Source organism: Pinus tabuliformis, chromosome 8 (assembly GCF_031772625.1).
Source record: "Pinus tabuliformis cultivar Carrire ecotype Pingquan chromosome 8, CPIR1, whole genome shotgun sequence".
NCBI lineage: Eukaryota > Viridiplantae > Streptophyta > Pinopsida > Pinales > Pinaceae > Pinus > Pinus tabuliformis.
This window is the reverse complement of record NC_142294.1, coordinates 1,212,247,834-1,212,262,689: the sequence shown is the minus strand read 5'-3', so window position 1 is coordinate 1,212,262,689 and position 14,856 is coordinate 1,212,247,834. Positions and strand designations below refer to the sequence as shown.

Genomic DNA, 14,856 nt, shown 5'->3' with positions numbered 1-14,856 from the left:
TTAGGTCTATTAGTCAGAGGAATGCAAAGTTGAAACTCACAATGAATATGATTTTCCATATGTGTCATTCATCGCACTGAATATGTTTTTCCATATGTGCATTCAAGCTTCCAACCTATGTAAGTTATCCTTCATTCACCATTGACTTCACTGAAGCTCATTAAGGAAAGAGATTATCTCATTACAATCATCATGTTTCTCTTTAAGAACCTATCCCAAAAGTGCCTTGAGCTCCCAGTGAAGAGTAACAATGTGCATAATCTGGTTCTTTTGCCCCCTGGTGTGCCTAAGGTCTGGAAGCCATCAAGAAACTTCTTCCAAATGTTCAGAATCTAGCATTGTGAATCTTAGCCTGAGTGGTTAGCGAGGTGGTTGCATCGTAAACACCCACTATTGCCTAAGCTAGCGTCTCCATGCAGGATTGACTAGTCTGGCCTCTTTCCCTGGCACCATGATGGCATCAACCATGTTGTCAGGGCATAGTGTTCTAGTTACTCCATAGAAGCTGACAGTCCTAAGGAAAGAGGAAATCCCTTGCCCTTCAAAACCCACACCAAACAACGTCCTTTGCTAGCAGTCGAACAAAACTAGTCCCACCCTATTTCCTCTAATACAAGTGGTTGAATTTAACCACACTATGCTAGTGGATAAGAAAACTCGAAGCAAGGGGTAACAGAAACGTCAACACGAAGACCACCAGAGACCCACTACCTAAGGGGGAGGACAAAAGACGAAAAACCCAAGAGAACAAAGGAAAATCAACCAGGCCAATTCTAATAAACCAGTCAACCAAAGCTTTACTCAAACTCGCCATAAATTGAGAGCAATGCCCCAAGACAATCCTAAAACTAATCAGAACAAAATGCCAGGCTAAAATGAATAATCAACCTAGTATTACCTAAAGTTATCACATAGGAAGAATTGTCGTTGCCCTTCAATGCATCTATACCATAACATTGTTTTTTAGCTCTCGTCGTGATAACCCAAGCCAATCTAGTGACTCTAAGTTGTCGTGTATCCTAAACTCCAACCATGCCAGACTCTCTTTACCTAGGTGTCTGTTGAAGAATCTAGGGCAATGAGGTCTAGAGTGATTCTTTGTGACAAGATAACAATTTGTGAAGTCTTTTTACAGATTTTTGTCTTTGTTAGCTTAATATTCTTTCTTTTCTTATTAATGCATGTGTGTATGGTTCATCAAACTGCTATCAAAACATAAAACAAGAACACAAGATGTGGGCTCTCTGCCAGGGCCAAAACCTCTCTTCTCTTGAGAGGAAAACCCTTCGGTAAGTTTTCTCTTATTGAAGCTTCTTTCTTGATCAATGCCAAACCCTAGACCCTTGAATAGAAGATCCTCCAAGCAAAATTCAAGTCCTTCCTTTTCTCTGCACTATGGTTTCCCTGTATTTTGTTCACCTCCTTTTGGCACTTCATTCCTTGGAACTTCATTCCCCGACACTTTGTCCTTCTTCCAACACTTTGTTCTTCCTTAGTGTGCCAACATTGCAACCCTAATTCTCGCACATGTGAGAGGTACCCTAGATAATTAGGGTCCTTTTCCTTCACTAGAGAGATAGGATTCTTCGCTTGACTTTGGAGGCCTTGTAGGCCTAGTTTCAAACCCAATCAACACTAGTTTATGGACTTTTTGTCCCTGCTGTCATACCCACAAACTTGACCACCCTTTCTTCGCACATGTGACTGTTTCTAGCCCTAGAAACAATCCTCTTCTCTTTGGCTTTTCTCCCTTGCTACTTCTCTTGAATGGGAGATTCTATAGGCTTATGTCTCTAGCCCAAATGATGAGATATGTTTGGCTGTGAGTACTTCACTTATGCTTCCCTTTATTTCGCAGCACTAGAGGCTCCTTGAATTCATCATTTTTCGTTCTTTTCTTGTCTCCTTAACTTCGTTGATTTAAGAGCTATATAAGTGTGTTATAGTGGAGTGGAAAACCTCTATATATAGAGGATTGTCCCTCCTTTTAGGCCAACTACAAGGTCGACTTGAGGATTGCTTGTAGGCTGACTTTCTATCTTACTTTGGATGGATTATTTGGTTGTGTCACATGCTTGGACAAGACTCTTTGATGGTGCCTTTGCTTAGGAGGAGACTTGACTTTACTTGGAGGTGACTTCTTTGACTCTTATACAATGCAACATACCCTTAAGGTATTTAACATAATTCTTTTGAACTTTTGACTTACCTATAGCACTTTAACATGTCCTAGACCTACTTCAATGAGCAAGAAACTCATTGGCAAATATCATTAAAATAATACTTCTTTTCTTGGATAAATACAAATATCAAAACTACATTTATGAAGACTGAAACTAGTTACATTTCCTTCAACACTCCCTCTTAACTAGGGAGGTATTAATTCAACATTACAAGGTGCTTAGCTATTATCAATCTTCAAGAATTCACATAAGAGAAACCAGATTTGCAATCCATCTGTTATAGAATCATAATAACCAACATTGTTTCCATAAAAAGGCCTTGACTGACAACTTTATCTCTCAATATATCAGAGCACAATTTTAGTGAGACCAATGAGTTATAAACACCTTAGTCATTGTCTCTCAAGACAAATACCCATACGGGTGTTCACTGAGTACAACCTTCTAGGACTATTCTTGTCTTCGGTTCCTAGCCCTCAAAAAATATTGATCCTCTTGCCTACTCTTGTCTTCAATGCCCTACACATCCACAAAGAGTATCGGATGCCAGATGATTACCCAATCCTCCTATTATTTCTTCGCAAGTGAAGAAAAGAATGTTGTGTCTATCTTTTATCTACATTTCCATTCATGGCCTTCATCTAGACTTACGACTGTTAGTCCTAGTCTAGTGCATGATACATGAAATGGAAAAACAAAATTGTCACTCCTTTGTAATCGGGGGTGATCCAAAACTCCCTCTTGATCAGGGCTTTATCAGAGCTCCATCTTAACTAGGGACTCTTTCATTCATCAACAACTTCTTCTTCATGGGTCCTTTAGCTGCTTGATCTCCTTCCTTTCTTTGATGTCATGAAGTCTTTGTTCGAACTTCTTCTAGGTAGGGCACCATCCATCGATCACTTTCCTTCCTAGTTTGTCATTTCATTTCTTCCTTCATGGAAAGTGGCCTTCTTGTCATACATCAGGTTTTCTGGCATATTTCTACTCCTTTGTCATTTGTCCATGCTTCAAAATACTCTTCTCATGGATGCTTTGTCGTACTTGCTTGTTTACATGCTTCGACCTATTAGCCCATCATGAATTCATCCTAATATTGCTTCAACATTTCTTTTTCTTTCGCTAGATGGCTTCTTCATCACGACATCTTTTGTAGGGTAGAATCAATTATCTGTACCTTCCATATTTCCAAGGCCTTCCTAGGTGTCAAGGGTCCTTCCTTCCTTTATCAAAGTTTTCCTGCCTTCTTTTGGGAGATATCTTCAAAGTATTTTGTCAGATAGTGATTCTCGGTGATCATGGTGTTCTTCACATGCTTGATCTCTTTCTTCATTTTCTTTTCTTTGGATAAATTGGTCAACTACCATATGCTCCTTGTGAGAGCACTTCTTCATTTCTTGCTTCCTAGACTAGTCAACGTTTCTTCTTGCTTCTTAGTCAACAATCTTATACTCCTTATGTGAGCATAACCTTTTGTTGACCTTTATTGCATTGTGCCTTCGAGCATGTCATTGGTGAAAGAGATTATTTCCTACTTGATCATGTTATATAACTATTCCCATGACACAATAATATACAAATGATAACATGACTAAAATTTGATGCATACATACCTCATCTTGATTCTCCTTTGATCATCTTAGCTTCATTTGGTTTTCCTTGGTGTGGCCCTTCTTGCTTCATCTTAGCTTGCCTGCATATAATCCTTTTCTTTGAATCGCATGAATGGGATTCCTAATGAGATGTCTGCTTTGGTTCATGAACCTTTTTTTGAAGATTCCATCATAGGATCTTAAAGACCCTTGCCTTGCAAATGTTTCTTTTCTTTTGACGATGGAGGTCGTCTAAGATTCTTAATCATGATCAATTTTATTTCATCGTGGATGAGGTCCTATACTAGGTATGCTCATTCTACATGAATATCTTGAGCTATATCTACCATTCTCCTATATTCTAGAAGATATTTCTAACCATGCATTTTTGTTCTCATTATAAATTCTACTTCTTCATGAGTTTCTATAACTCTATGTATTTCTAGAAGATGTTTCCAACAATGCAATTTTTATTTTATTCCTACATGCTCCTATCCTACTCAAAACATTGAAAGAAGACTTGAAGTAAATAGTTTGACTTAGTCATAGTAGAGATTCGGAGGATATTCCTTCTTTTGCTTATTTTCTTCTTCTTTCACCTCTTAAGTCATATGAGCGTCTTCCCTCTTTCTTTTTTTGTTGTTGTCCTTCTTAAGCTTAGGACAATTACTTTTGCAGTGTCCATATTCTTGGCATCCATAGCATTGTATTTTTGACATGTCTTTGTTGTTTGTTCTTCGTGGACCAAATTTGTCAAATTTTCCCTTTCTCTTCACCATGGTAGCAAATGATTTCTCCTTTGATCCGACATCTTCCTTTGCTTTAAGTCTGGTTTCCTCTATCTTGCTTAGAGACCACATTTCACTGAGTATGGTTGCTTCCTTCTTGGCATATATGCTTAATGTGAAGTCGCCCCAATCTTGAGGTAGAGAATTGAGTATTACAATTGTCATTTCTCTATCAGACATGACTTCACCAAGCTCTCGAAGTTGATGCCTCATCTCAGAGATCTTCATGAATTAGGGAGCCATTCCTTCCTTTCATATCTTCATCTTGTACAATTCATTTCTTAGAGATATCACTTCTCCGGTTGTGGATACCGAGAATAGCTCTACTTGATTATCATAAAAAAATTTGATGTTTCAAATGTGGAGACATAAGGAATGAGAGAGTCTTTGATTGATTCTATTCGAATCCTTTGATCTCTTGTCTCATCCTTATTATACTTGGCTAAGGCTTGAGTTTTTTCCTTAACAGGGATAGTGATATTCCCTTTGACAGGTTCTAGGAGTTCATTCTCCTTTAGAAGTAAATCAATCCTCTTTTTCCATGCAAGAAAGTTATTGGTACCTACCAATTTGTTGCTTTCCTTGCAAAAAGACATTGATGTATATTCAGAAGGGGACATATACTTACTTGATAGATTTTGAGATGTAGTGGATTTTCTTGGTGACTTGTAGATGATGTAGGTCCCTCTTTGATCTTCTCTTCTTTGTAGGTGCCTTTCCTTGATGAGTGTTCTTGAGTTTCCCTTTCCTTGATGTGTCACCTTAGCTCCGATACCATGTTGAAGAATCTAGGGAAATGAGGTGTAGAGTGATTCTTCGTGACAAGATACCAATTCTGGAAGTCTTTTTACAATTTGTCTTTGTTAGATTAATATTCTTTCTTTTCTTATTAATGCATGTGTGTGTGCTTCATCAAACTGCTATCAAATCATAAAACAAGAACACAAGATATTGGCTCTCTGCTAGGGCCAAAACCTCTCTTCTCTTGAGAGGAAAACCCTTCGGTAAGTTTTCTCTTATTGAAGCTTATTTCTTGATCAATGCCAAACCCTAGACCTTTGACTAGAAGATCCTCTAAGAAAAATTCAAAGTCCTTCCTTTTTCTCTGCACTATGGTTTCCCGATACGTTGTTCACCTCCTTCTGCCACTTCGTTCCCTGACACTTCATCCTTCTTCTGGCACTTCGTTCTTCCTTAGTGTGACAACACTGCAGCCTTAATTCTCGCACGTGTGAGAGGTACCCTAGAGAATTAGGGTCCTTTTCCTTCACTAGAGAGATAGGCTTCTTCGCTTGACTTTGGAGGCCTTGTAGGCCTAGTTTCAAACCCAATCAACACTAGTTTATGGACCATTTGTCCCTGCTATCATACCCGCAAACTTGACCACCCTTTCTTCGCACGTGTGACTGTTTTAGCCCTAGAAACAATCCTCTTCTCTTCGACTTTTCTTCCTTGCTACTTCGCTTGAGTGGGAGATACTTTAGGCCTATGTCTCTAGCCCAAATGATGAGATATGTAAGGCTATGAGTCTTTGCTGTTATGACCGCAGACAAATTTCTTCTTCCTCACACGTGTGACTGTATTTGCTCTAGAAACCAGCCTCCAACCTTTGCTTATGCTTCCCTTTACTTCGTTGCACTAGAGGCTTCTTGACTTCGTCCTTTTTTGTTCTTTTCTTGTCTCCTTAACTTCACTGATTTCAGAGCTATATAAGTGCATTATAGTGGAGTAGACAACCTCTATATATAGAGGATTGTCCCTCCTTTTAGGCCGACATGAGGACTGTTTGTAGCTCGACTTGCTATCTTACCTCGGATGGCTTCTTTGGTGGTGTCACATGCTTGGAGGAGACTCTTTGATGGTGCCTTTGCTTAGGAGGAGACTTGACTTTGCTTGGAGGTGACTTCTTTGACTCTTATACAATGTAACATACCCTTAAGGTATTTAACATAATTCTTTTGACCTTTTGACTTACCTATATCATTTTAACATGTGCTAGACCTACTTCAAGGAGCAAGAAACTCATTGACATATATCATAAAAATAATATTTATTTTCTTGGATAAATACAAATATTAAAAGTACATTTATGAAGACCGAACCTAGTTACATTTCCTTCAACATTGCCTTCACTTTGGACTATAGGAATAAAAAACTTGCTACTTTTGGCAACAAAGGCTAACAAAATTTTTTTAGACTTTGCAATCTAACATGGGTTGCCATAATCAAATTTCCACTTTCTTAAGCCCGTCCCACTAAAGTATTTGAGACCTCAACTCGCAAAGATAACTAGAACTCCTTCCTTCATCCTTGATTACTAGGATACATAATAAATTAAACCACCAAACCATAGAAGGATGGAGATGGGTGCATTTACCGCTTGGTATGCCATGAGCACAAATGGCTAGTCCTCACATGAATGATACAAAAGAGGGTGCAGGTCATGTCACCACCCTTAATGGTCTTAGGAGTCAGTGGGATGATTAGTGCCCCTGAGTTCCATTAAGTGTTAATCTTCCACCTCATTTAAATTCTATACTTATTAAAATTATATTATTTTTTTCTAAGTAAAATATATTTTTTATAACTTAGAATTTTAAAATAAATGATTTTATTTTATACAATTATATATATATATATATATATATATATATATATATATATATTTTTAAATAAAATAATAATTATTTTTTAATCATAATATTGATACTCTAGAATTTGAAATTTAATAAAAATTACGTATAAATTTAAAATCTCATTATAATATAATTTTTCTATCCTTAACTTTTATTTAATTATAAATTATTTAATAATATAAAAAATTTAATCATAATTCAAATTTTAAAACAAAATTAATCTCGTATATCAGCGTGATCATTTAAAAAACTAATCCTTATAAGGTTAAAGGTTAATTAGATTAAAATGGTGGGGTCATGTGCAAAAACAAAACATCATTATGAGGAAAATATACACAAACTCACCTTACATAGAGACATGCACACCTTTACCAAAAACAAATAAATATTAATAAAACGATGTGCGATGATGAAATACACATGCATATATATAGTTTCGCTCTTGCAACGTTTATATATAATTTTATTAAAAGTAAGTTGATATTAACGACGTACACCATTATCCACTTTTTCGGTACTATTTCCCATATATGAAAAATACTAACTTATTAGAAATATATTTTAATTTTTATTATATATAATTTTACAAAGTAAGATGATATTAACATTGACAACATTATTCACTTTTTAAAGATCAAATTTCTTTTATGTATGAAAAAACTTAACATACTACATAAATACTATTTCTCATTTTTATTATTTTAAAGTAAATTTACACATATGTTAACCTTATTCCAACTTTTTGATGGAAAAATAAATAAATCTAAATTTACTTAGAATTTTCTTTTGGGTAAGTTGTGAATACTTATATTATTGTATCAAAAATTATTATATCAAAATATCTAATTGTCTAACCTAATGTTATGTCATAATTTTTATTTGTCTAAATTTAGAGAATAAGTTTTTGTTTTTTTTTTTTTTTTTTTGTAAGCTTCGGTAGGACCCACTCTTTTTCCACTTTTTACAACCTCTCATTTTCCACTTTTCTACCACTCTTTTTCCACTTTTTACAACCTCTCATTTTCCACTTTTCTACAACCTCCGCAGGATTCGAACTTGGGTGGGGGGTGTGAAAGCCATCCGCCCCAGCCATTACATCATGCACGTCATGTGCAAGTTTTTGTTTTAACATAATGTTATGTCATAATTTTTATTTGTGTAAATTTAGAGAACAAGTTTTTGTTTTAACATAATGTTATGTCATAATTTTTATTTGTCTAAAATTAAAGAACAAAATATTGTTTTAAATAGAATTTTTTTTTTAATATACAACAACAATATAGACCAAGACAAACGAACATTGACAATAACTACCTTAAAATAACAAATAACATAAGCACTAATATATGCTAGTTGTTAGAAACTAGGTTGTTACTACCCAAATCACCATTCAAATGCAACAATACAACCTGGAAATGGAAGAACTAACGAGTTGAGGTTTAAATAGCCAAAAATGGAGAAAGGTATCTATAACCAAAGATGGAGAAAGATGTCTCCTCATTGAAACACCACCCTTTAGATTTGAGCCAAAACAAGAGGATGATTACAAATTTAATGACCTTCACAATACAGTGGACTATCCAACATTCTTCCTCACCCAATAAAAAGAATTTTATCCGGCATTCCTCTTCACCTAATAAAAATTATTTTATCCAACATTCCTCCTCACCCAATAAAAAAAAATTAATAACCCTTTTTTGTTAATTTTACATCAAAAACAAACTCAACCATGCAGCACCACACCATCAACAAAAGAAACATAAAATACAAAAGTCACATCATTTTATAAGCTTGTTGATCTTGTTCATGATACCAGACCCCATAGCAATATTAATGCGGTCTGACATGGGGCCGATATAACACGATACAAGACGTCGCATGGTGATGAGAGAAAAAAAAATAGCAGCGTGTTGTATCGTGTTATATCGACCCCATGTCAGACTGCATTAATATTGCTATAGGGTCTGAAATAGGAGTCGCCTCCATGGCAGCTCCTATTTCAGACCCCATAGCAATATTAATGCGGTCTGACATGGGGCCGATATAACACGATACAAGACGCCGCACGGTGATGAGAGAGAAAAAAAAATAGCGGCGTGTTGTATCGTGTTATATCGGCCCCATGTCAGACTGCATTAATATTGCTATAGGGTTTGAAATAGGAGTCGCCTCCATGGCAGCTCCTATTTCAGACCCCATAGCAATATTAATGCGGTCTGACATGGGGCCGATATAACACGATACAAGACGTCGCACGGTGATGAGAGAGAAAAAAAATAGCGGCGTGTTGTATCGTGTTATATCGGCCCCATGTCAGACTGCATTAATATTGCTATAGGGTCTGAAATAGGAGTCGCCCCCATCCATTAGGGAAAACTTACTTAGAATCGAAAAAAAATAAAATTATCTTAGCATAAATTTAAATATTATGTGTGGCCGGAATGTTTCGCGGGTGTAAACAAGTCATTTTGACAGAGGGGCAGTGATTGACGTAGTGTTTTTATTTGTTAAAAAGCTGAGGACCACGGGTTGTCACTTTACCTTCTGTTCCCCACCGAAAAAGCCCAACCTAGCTGTGCTGTGTACCAGTTCATAATCATAGACCCCGGTCAAGGTCCAGGACAAGAACTGCTTCTTGTTTTTTGTGGAGAAGGATGGCAATGGCGCAGAAGAAGCAGCAACAGATGAAGAAGAACAAGATTTCAGAGGCCGAGGGAGAGCAGACCGGGTGCATCAGCGTGATATGCAACAGATACTTGAAGTCCCCATGGCCAGACGTGTCTTACGAAGAGAACCACGCCCCGCACGACAGCAGCTACTACGCGGAGCAGAGGGTATTGCCCCGCCCTCGCAGAACCAACATTTTCGTCTGGTGCGCCGCCTGGATCTGCAGTCTGGTGGTCTTCGGCATAATCCTGGCAGGCCTGGTGGTGCTAATTGGGTACCTGCTCTTCCACCCCAAGCTCCCCACGGTAGCCATACCGGAGGCGGTTCTCAGTCGCATACTGCTGGATCCCTCCACCCATTTCATGAATGCAGAAATGGTGGCGCTCCTGAGGTTCACTAACCCCAATGCCAGGGTCGATGTGAAATACGAGTACCTAAATTTCAAGCTCTTCTTCCGCAGCGACATGATTGCCACGCAGGTCTTGGAGCCCTTTGCGCAGAGCACAGGGGATTCGAGCCTCCGATCCCTAGATTTGGTCTCCAACCACGCCGAGCTCACGCCCCTTTCTGCAGAAATCCTGGTTGCCCAGGCGCAGAACGATACTATCTTCTATCAGCTCGTCGGCACCTTGAGAACTGTGGCGAAGCTCGGTGGCCTTGCGAGTATTCCCTACTGGCTATATGTTGATTGTCAGTTGGAATTCTCCACGCCCCCCAATGGGGTTTTCCGTTCCCACAAATGTACCTCCAGGCTTTAACTGCTGCTCGGATTATTTATTGATATTTTTTTTTATCCTTTTTGCAGAAGCAGAGTACATTAATTATCGATTCGCTCAAAAATAATGCGATCAATTTATCCGCCATTTTCAATTTGGTCCGAACCAGTAACCCACTGGCAGGCCATGCTTTTGCGAATGGAACTAGTCTTGATCCTTTTGCTGGTCATATTATTTTGTTGATCAGATTTTTTTATCAATACTCTTAAACAGTAATTTGTATATATAGGCCACTGGAATGAAATGGCTATTTATTTTCATATTCTTTGCAGTTACACTACCTTCCCCTCTGGGCTACCAGAGTTTTTGAGCAGTTCATATCATATTCCATTGATACCTTCCCCTCTGGGCTACCAGAGCAGTTCATATCATATTCCATTGATAAGGGTTTTAGAGGTTGTTCAATTCATTTGTGTAATCAGAATGTTTTTGAGCAATTCATATCATATTCCATTGATAAGAGTTTTAGAGGTTGTTCAATTCATTTGTGTAATCAGAATGTGTTTGAGCAGTTCATATCATATTCCATTGATAAGGGTTTTAGAGGTTGTTCAACTCATTTCTCTAATCAGAATTTAGAATTATTGAAATTATGCACAATTAAATTTGGATAGGGCAATTTAATAAACAAACCCTAGTTTAAATGCAAATCAGTTCAAGACCAAATTCATCACCCCTGCTCTGTCTATATTATTGGATAGCATCTTCTTTTTCCTTTCATAATAGTTTAATTATGAGATGTTTTTATTTTTATTTTTCAAATAAAAAAATATGATTTTTGGTAAAGTAGTGAAATGTACTTTTCTAAAATGTAATTTTGACACCTTTAATTCCCCATGGTATATAGTTAAAACTTATAATTCCAAAATTTTAGAAAAACAATAACGGGAAAAACAATAACTAACGGTTAATGTAGCATTGTAACAGATATACCATGTATGATTTAATGTATTCAATAATGGCTATTAGATAAATCCATCCAATTTACAGTAATTAATCTTACTTATAATATTCTTAGTATTATTTGTAATATTTACCTTTTCTTTTTTCCTTTGGAGATATCAACTTTGGTAAAATATATTTTACGTTTTCTCAGTTACGCAAAGTTAAAAGCATAAACAAAACACAGTATGAGTCATCCATGTTAGAAACAATGGCAATTATCATCTGATGTTCAAACAGTTTTAAAGGTGAATGCGAAAAACTCACACAGCATTGAACATAACCGCCAAGCTTTAGGAAACCAGGGATTGAAAACACCATTTTTCCAACATGGTTTTTTTAAAGATTTCTGACCCTTTTTTGGCAGGGTTTTTACAGACCTTTTTTTTTAATCAAATTTTTGCTCTAATCTAACAGTTTGAATGTCAGAACTGCACGTTTTCAATCTTGTCACCTTCGAATTGTGATTTCAGAAGTTTTTTTAATAAAATTTTTGCTCTAATCTAACCGTTTGAATGTCAGCACGGTAAGTTTGCAATCTTGTCACCTTAGAATTGTGGTTTTATAGCTTCATAAGCAGTCTAAATCTATGTCTACAATTTGAGCCATGGAAATTATAATCCAAGGATTAGGATTTCATGATTTGACAGATTTCAGCGCAAAACTGAAAAGATTTGAGTGTCAAATTTAAGATGGAGAATATCACTTATCATCAAGCTCAAGATAAAGAGCATCATATAATCATCTGGGTTTTGCATCTCACTGAAGCAAAAAACCGAACTTGGTGGAAAAGAATGTTTCGGACAAAATGGAAAAAGTCATATTTTCTCCTATAATGCATAGATTTCAACAAAACATAACAGTAAGTTTAAGTTAAAATATGTATGAGTTGATAACAGCTCCCCATGGCCAATTCCAATTATAAGGTATAAACACATTCAATATCTCTATTAACATTGATTGTGAAGACCAATTACAACCTATACACTTTTTGAGATTGTGAAAACCAATTACAACATATACACTTTTGAGATTTGATTACCAACTAGAACCAATTACAACATATTACCACTTTTACACTTTGGAGATTTGATAACCACTGAGAACTAATTACAACATATTACCACTTTTAGGTTAGAAATTAAAAATCAAGAAAACCACAAAATGGAAAATGATAATAATTGAGATTTTATAACCACTAAGAACCAATTACAACATATTACCACTTTTAGGTTAGAAATCAAGAAAACCATAAGATGGAAAATGATAATAATTATCACACATGAAAAATAAAAGAAATTAAATAAAAAACATTTATAAATCAGAATTGTATCACCTATTAAGCCTTTAATATATCTTTAAAGTTTTGCAAAATCTTGAATTCCAGGATTGATATGTTCTTGTTTCTCCTAGTATGAATTTGATTGCCTTTAATATATCTTTAAAGTTTTGCAAAATTTTGAATTCCAGGATTGATATGTTCTTGTTTCTCCTAGCATGAATTTTAATCAAATTTTACAGTTAAGGTTTAATTATTTAGAAGAATTTTATATTTAATTGTGTTTTTTAATCGTTGGATTTTTGTGAATATTTGAAAATATGTTATTATTTTAAGTAATTTTTATCGTTTATGGAAATGAGTAAATAATAAGATTTTTTTTTTGTTTTTTCATTCAATAAGTTCATAAATTCATGTAACATACTTAGTTTCTTTTATGCCTAATTGAGTATATGGGATAGTTAGGTTTTTTTTGGTTAGTTTTTGCTCATGCACCATAGTTAAGTGGTTATAATATGTGGTGTGCAATGGGAGATACATAGCATATATATATAGAGAGAGCGCTTCATGTCACTAAGTATTCATAAATCCTAATCTAAATGTTGAACATGCTAATTAAAATGAAAGGAAATTCATATGCCTTGAATTTTTTTTGCTTGTTTTTGTTTTGTTTAATGATTCATTTTGATATGACTTTTTTATGCTTCCAATAATTTACAATAAAAAGTAAATTGAGAATTTTCTTATTTATTTATTTATATATCATGGAGTATTTACTCAAAACTTTCACCACTTGTAGTTCATAATACTTTAATGCAATAAAAGACCAAAAACAATTATTAAATCTTCAAACGATTAGTAAGAGATTTAATCTCATTCTATATTCCACAACAATTATTCAACACATCAATGTTGAGCTAAAATAAAAAATTCCAATACTAAAAGCAAGTCATAAAGGCACACTTTGAATATAAGGTCTAAATTAAAATAAAACTTGAATTTAAATTCATGATCAATTAAAATATTAGTATGAGTTTATTTTGATATAAATTTAAATAAAACAAAGAAAATATTCAAATCTCATAATTGTAAAACATTAACATAGGATTTAAAACATGATATGTTTAATTCAAATTCATCCATAATTACTTATAGTCAAAAATATTTTTTTAATATATTATTAGACTTGGATTCAAGATCCAAAAATATATACCCATAAATATTTATCGCTAAAACTAATGTTTCAAATACAAAATTGGACTTATATTCCAAAGCCAAAAAACTCATACCTATAAATACTAAGGGCTCAAACTAACATTTTAAATACAAAATCTAGTCTTGGATTCTAGAGCAAAAAAAACATACCTATAAATACCTTTTACCAATAGAACTCATTTTGCCCATTATTCATAAGAATCCAATCTCCAATATTATTTTCACAAAAGATGAAAAATACAATTATACTTTTATTTTATCTAGAAAATGTTTTAATATAAGAATATAACATAATCATTCATTTCATTTCAACCATTGGCACTGTTGATTCAAATTATAGACTATTAATTTGTCAACATAAATCATCAACTGAGGGTAGGTAAGCTTATGAGATGTTGCACAAAATATATGTAGGCTTAATACCTTGAGTGCTTACTAATCTAACCAATCAACCATACACAGAACTAATGTCTCTTTTATGTATCAACACTTAGCAGCAAAAGGCTATGGAGTGGATTGAAAGATCCCTCTACAACTCTTAGTATTGCTGATGTTGATTATAAAATATAAGAAATCGAACTTACAACAATTAAAGAAATCATTTATCAAGGTAATTCAAATCTTGATTAAATGGAATCTACACATTAACATGAAACTTAATCATTTAATCATTTGTTGATGATATATCAAAAAGAGTACATTAGCTGTGTGAACAAGTTATTATTGCATAACAGGATTAAAACACACACACACACACACTATACTACGGGAGTTGTGA

At 34.9% G+C, this 14,856-nt stretch overlaps 1 protein-coding gene across 1 annotated transcript; it reads left to right on the top strand.

Moving 5' to 3' along the window:
* The first annotated feature begins 9,688 nt into the window (after positions 1-9,688).
* LOC149239731 (NDR1/HIN1-like protein 26) lies at positions 9,689-10,902 on the top strand. The gene has a single exon (XM_089367183.1). The coding sequence runs from the start codon at positions 9,854-9,856 to the stop codon at positions 10,622-10,624; it is 771 nt and encodes a 256-aa protein (XP_089223309.1). The 5' UTR covers positions 9,689-9,853; the 3' UTR covers positions 10,625-10,902.
* The last annotated feature ends 3,954 nt before the right edge of the window (positions 10,903-14,856 follow it).

Excerpts from the sequence above, each read along its gene's own strand:
- LOC149239731 (XM_089367183.1), top strand. The coding sequence starts at position 9,854 with ATGGCAATGGCGCAGAAGAAGCAGCAACAGATGAAGAAGAACAAGATT.